This window comes from Mastomys coucha, unplaced genomic scaffold, assembly GCF_008632895.1.
Source record: "Mastomys coucha isolate ucsf_1 unplaced genomic scaffold, UCSF_Mcou_1 pScaffold21, whole genome shotgun sequence".
NCBI lineage: Eukaryota > Metazoa > Chordata > Mammalia > Rodentia > Muridae > Mastomys > Mastomys coucha.
In genome coordinates, this window is record NW_022196904.1 from 9,638,366 (window position 1) to 9,643,689 (window position 5,324).

The window sequence follows — 5,324 nt, forward strand, 5'->3', positions numbered from 1 at the left end:
AAAAAAAAAACCTCAGTTCCTACCATCCACATGGTGGCTTGCAATCCTGTAGCTCTACTTCTAGGGCATTCGACACCCTCTTCTGCCTTTCTCAGGCACCAAGAACATACCAGGCACATACATAAATGCAGGCAAACACTCATATACATAAAATAAAAAATTTAAAGGCACATTGATGGGAGACACTCAGACTTAAGGCAAAAGAAACCACGACACCAAGAAGAGGACAGAAAATTTCAGGAAATCAAATAGTTCTGAAAGAGAGAGGAAGTAGTAACATCCAGGTATTCATGAGGAAACAAAGCAAGGATAATGAACTGGCAAGTAGGGGTTGGAAGAAAGACATACCTGAGACCTTGCAAAACCCCCAGGAGAGAAGGTACAAGAAGCAACTGCTATCCAGAAGTTTATGGCCCCTATAGAAAGCTCAAGAAAACCAACAGACACACATCGACAAAATGGGAGTTGGGCAGAGCCAAAATCCCAGGTAATGGTCAGATAGGCTTAAAGTTCAAGGTGAGGGTGGCAGACACCACCACTTATCACCAATATTAAGACTTTGGACCCCAGGGCAGTGACACTCCTGTAATCCCTTCACATTTGGGAAGTGGAGTGGAGGCAGGAGGATTAAGACCAGCTTCGGCTATATGAGATTTTATACCAAAAATCTGAAGAAAAAAATAATAAAAGGACTTTGGGCAGCTTGTCCCAGCCAAGGAAGTAAAAGTGACTACCCCTCCCTCACACATCCAAAGAAGGCTTCCTAACTTCCTTACCTGGCTCCACGGGGATGCAAAACCCTTGTTTGTCCCTCACAGGCTCTGCTGTATCTAGGTCAAACTGTACAAGCTCAAAGGGAATCAGCATCTGGGAAAGAGGGTGGGAAGCATTGGCAAAGGTCCTGGGGGCTCAGCCTCAGAACCACCATCACACTTGGAATCCTGGCCACTCACTCGCAGGAAGGAGCTGGTCTTGCCCACAGCCCCACAGCGTTCCGCATAGTTCATGAAGCCAGAGTTGCCCTCTGTGGATCCATAGAATTCCAAGATCCGAATGGGACCGAAGCGTTGCTGGAAGTTTTCCCACACATTTGCCCGAAGTCCGTTGCCCATTGCCAAGCGCACTGTATGTATTTTGTCTTCTGGTTGCTGCAGGGACATCCCAAGAAGGGTCGGAAGGTGGAGCCCGGGGTGGGGGTAGGGTATGGCTAGGAATTCTTTCTGAAGAAGGTAGTTTAGATGTTAAATTGGGAAATACCTGGGAAGTGGTGATGAGACCTATACTTAGAGCATCTCCCTGTGGTGTTTAAGAACAGTTAGACATGGGTGCCAGGAATGCCTAGAATCCCTGCACTTAGGAAACTGAGGTAGGAGGATTATTAGTTGGATCTCAAAATGAGCCACATAGCCAGTTTGGACTATATAGGGAAAACCCTATCTCAGGGAAAAAAAAAAAACTGGTGGCGCACGCCTTTAATCCCAGCACTTCGGAGGCAGGTGGATTTCTGAGTTCGAGGCCAGCCTGGTCTACAGAGTGAGTTCCAGGGCAGCCAGGGCTACACAGAGAAACCCTGTCTCAAAAAAAAAAAAAAAAAAAAAAAAAAAAAAAAAAAAAAAAGAAAGAAAAAGAAAAAAATTATTGGAGTCTTTATCTAAAGTATCCCTGCAGACATTATAAGGGAGTTTTGCCTAGAAAAAGTTGCTTGGAGTAACTTTTATCTGCAGAGTTACTTAGCTAGGAGGAACTGGAGTATCTGGGCCATATAAAATTATACCACCTACACTCAGGATGGGTCTTCCAAAGTCAATCTCTCACATGCATGCCACAGGCTAATCTAACCTACAATCCTTCATTGAGACTCTCCACAGGTGACTAGATTGTGCCAGGATGACAAACTAATATGATCTTAATGTCAGGCAAACTTCTGATCATCTGACAACACCTGGAGTAGGAGAGTGTTACTTGGAGACATTATCTATGAACATTTCTGTTGGGTGGTGATGTTCATTCTATAGGTGAACCTGGGAATTACTTGAAACCTTATCTTGAAGTGTTACCTATGGAATGTACTTTCCTGGGAAGGAGTTTCACAGGGCTTTTGATTTGAACCTGAAGAGGTAGGGAGAGACTGGGGGAGGGGGTGTATTGCCCAGAGACAGTTTCCTAGGGACCACAGTTCATTGTGCTATAAGAATAAGAGCATCTCGGGCTGGTGAGATGGCTCAGCGGGTAAGAGCACTGACTGCTCTTCTGAGGTCCTGAGTTCAGTTCTCAGCAACCACATGGTGGCTCACAACCACCTATAATGAGATCGGACGCCCTCTTCTGAAGACAGCTGCAGTAAATTATGCCAGAGCGAGCAGGGCTGGAGAGAGCAGGGCCAGCAGAGGTCCTGAGTTCAACAGCAGCCACATACATGATGGCTAACAGCTATCTGTACAGCTACAGTGTACTCATACATATAAAATAAATAAAATAAATCTTTTAAAAAAGGGGAGGGGCTGGAGAGATGGCTCAGTGGTTAAGAGCACTGACTGCTCTTCTGAAGGTCCTGAGTTCAAATCCCAGCAACCACGTGGTGGCTTACAACCATCGGTAATGAGATCTGATGCCCTGTGGTGTGTCTGAAGACAGCTACAGTGTGCTTTCATATAATAAATAAATAAATTTAAAAAAAAAAAAAGAAGAAGAGCATCTCACATCTAGTGTGTTTATCCTGAGCCACATTGTTCTAGGTATTTCATTTCATGTTTATAGCGCCCTCTTCAGGTAGGAGGTACTTTTTTTTTTTTTTTTAAGATTTATTTATTATTAAGTACATTGTAGCTGTCTTCAGACGCACCAGAAGAGGGCATCAGATCTCATTATGGGTGGTTGTGAGCCACCACGTGGTTGCTGGGATTTGAATTCAGGACCTTCATGTAGAGCAGTCTGTGCTCTTAACTGCTGAGCCATCTCTCCAGCCCCGGTATTCTTTTTTTTTCCCCCAGGATTTATCATTAGTAGTTTTATTTGTAAACTGAGATCCAGGGCTGGGTAAGGTCCAGATTGGGACTGTTCTTATCTATGTTTTCCAAATGAAGCCACTGAAACTGGACAAGGTTCAGTTACCTGATATGATAGTTTGACATCTTGGCACAATCTAGAGTCACCAGTGGAGGGAGTCTCAGTAAAGGATTATGTAAGTTGGATTGGTCTGTGGTATGCCTGTGACAGACTGACTTTGGAAGACCCACTGTAGATGTGGGTAGTGTAATTTTATAGGCTGGACTGAGTGAAGGAGAAACATCAAAGAAGGGTATTAGCATGCATGCATTCATTCCTTGAGGTTGTTGACTGTGGGTGTGGTATGATAAGCTTCTACAACCAAGAATTATGAGCTAAACAAAACTTTTATTCCTTAGGTTGTTTTTGTACTTTACAACAAAAGGAATCTAACACATACCAGCCCAGGTGACTAACTATCAAAGCAGCCCACTAGAAAATGTGGAAAGTGTTTAAAACATGTCCTGTGAGACTCTGTCTTGATATAGTCAGAGCCATATCAAGAAGCTATATCTTGCTATATCAGAGCTACTCAGTGTAGCCCAGGCTAACATTCACCTTTCTGTGTAGCTAAGGAGTGACCTTGCTTGAGACCCATAGCTTAGTCTTTCCGTCTTGGATGTTGGGTCTCACACAGGCTAAGTCTATATTCTATTTCTGAGTCAATGTCTTCACTCCTTACCTAAATCTTTATCTGATAACTTTGGAAAGTCATCTGGGGCTCCAGGCCTATGAGTTTCACTTTGGAGAGTTAATTTTAGAGCCTTACCTCAGGGACTTTACACAAGTATCGCATGATTTCGCCCACATACATGATCACTGTCACACCATGCTGCCGGCACTCAGCCCAGTATCGGGAGGCAGAGAATTTGGGGGCCAGGACACAGGTGGCTCCTGGTAGGGAAAAAAAAATGGATGATAATGTTCCATGTTGCTGTGAGAAACTATGTGATTACCTGGTTGTGGTATTTCAATGCAAAATAATGACACATTCTTTGGCATTGACCAACACACACCTAAAGTTCACCAGTGAGGTGCTATGAGTTGGGCTCAGTGGTACAGCTTTTGCCTAAAATCTCCCAGAGAGGGGCTGGGGGGTGTTGCTTAATAGTAGAGCACTTGTCCTGAATTCACTAGAGCAGAGCCTAGCATGTACACCGTCCTAGGCTCCATCCTTAACCCTACACAAAAAATAAACTATACTAGCCTCTAGAAGACGTTTTATTTTTGTCCTGTTTTGATTTTTTATGAAAGATTTGTTTTTTATGTGTATATCAGCATGCCCCCCCTCTCTCTGTGTGTGTGTGTGTGTGTTACACATAGTAGAAGTCAGAAGAAGGTGTCAGACATCCTAGAGCTAGAGTGACAGGTGATTGGGAGTCCTATGATATTGGTGCTGGGAACCAAACCTGGGTTCTCTGCAAGAACAGCAAGTGATCTTAACTACTGAGTTACTAGCCATGGTTGACTTAGACCTTGCTATGTATATAGATCAGGCTGAACTTGAACTGCAGTGGTTCTCCATCTTCTGCCTACTGAGTGTTGTATTGAGCTTATAGATATTGGTCACCAGTAAAAAACAATGACTTTTTTTTTTTTTTTGGTTTTTTGAGACAGGGTTTCTCTGTATAGCCCTGGCTGTCCTGGAACTCTCTCTGTAGACCAGGCGGGCCTCGAACTCAGAAATCCTCCTGCCTCTGCCTCCCAAGTACTGGGATTAAAGGAGTGCACCACCACTGCCCGGCAAGAAAATGTAATTTATTACAGAACTTGGAAAGTCTGACAAGGTGTAGGTATCAAATAATATCAAAAGGTCACTATTAAAACAAAACAAAACAAACAAACAAAAAACAAACAAACAAAAACAAAAAATTACAGCCAGGTATACACTATTGGTAAACAGCCTATGGTGACCTCAAACCTCTGATCATCCTGATTATACCTTCCAAGAGCTGAATTACAGATCTTAACCACCATGCCCAGCTTGAGATACTTTATTTACTTATTTTTCTAGAAAGATGGGGTCTCACTATGTAGCCATTACACTATTAATTTTAATAGGTATCAGTTTTCATTACAGACGCATACTGAATGCATCTATAAGAATAAAGATGCCGGGCGGTGGTGGCGCATGCCTTTAATCCCAGCACTTGGGAGGCAGAGGCGGGTGGATTTCTGAGTTCAAGGCCAGCCTGGTCTACAGAGTGAGTTCCAGGATAGCCAAGGCTACACAGAAAAACCCAGTCTCGAAAAATAAATAAATAAATAAATATAACAGC

At 43.4% G+C, this 5,324-nt stretch overlaps 1 protein-coding gene across 3 annotated transcripts in view; it reads right to left on the reverse strand.

Annotated features, from left to right (window-relative positions):
• Slc27a5 (solute carrier family 27 member 5) overlaps positions 1-5,324 on the reverse strand; it is a 19,987-nt gene that overhangs the window by 1,707 nt on the left and 12,956 nt on the right. For all 3 annotated transcript variants that reach the window (XM_031385377.1, XM_031385376.1, XM_031385378.1), the window contains 3 exons: positions 3,815-3,939; positions 954-1,148; positions 777-867 (listed from right to left, as the gene is read on the reverse strand). In XM_031385377.1, coding sequence (XP_031241237.1) covers positions 777-867; positions 954-1,148; positions 3,815-3,939 — 411 coding nt within the window. The remainder of the gene's footprint in view (positions 1-776; positions 868-953; positions 1,149-3,814; positions 3,940-5,324) is intronic.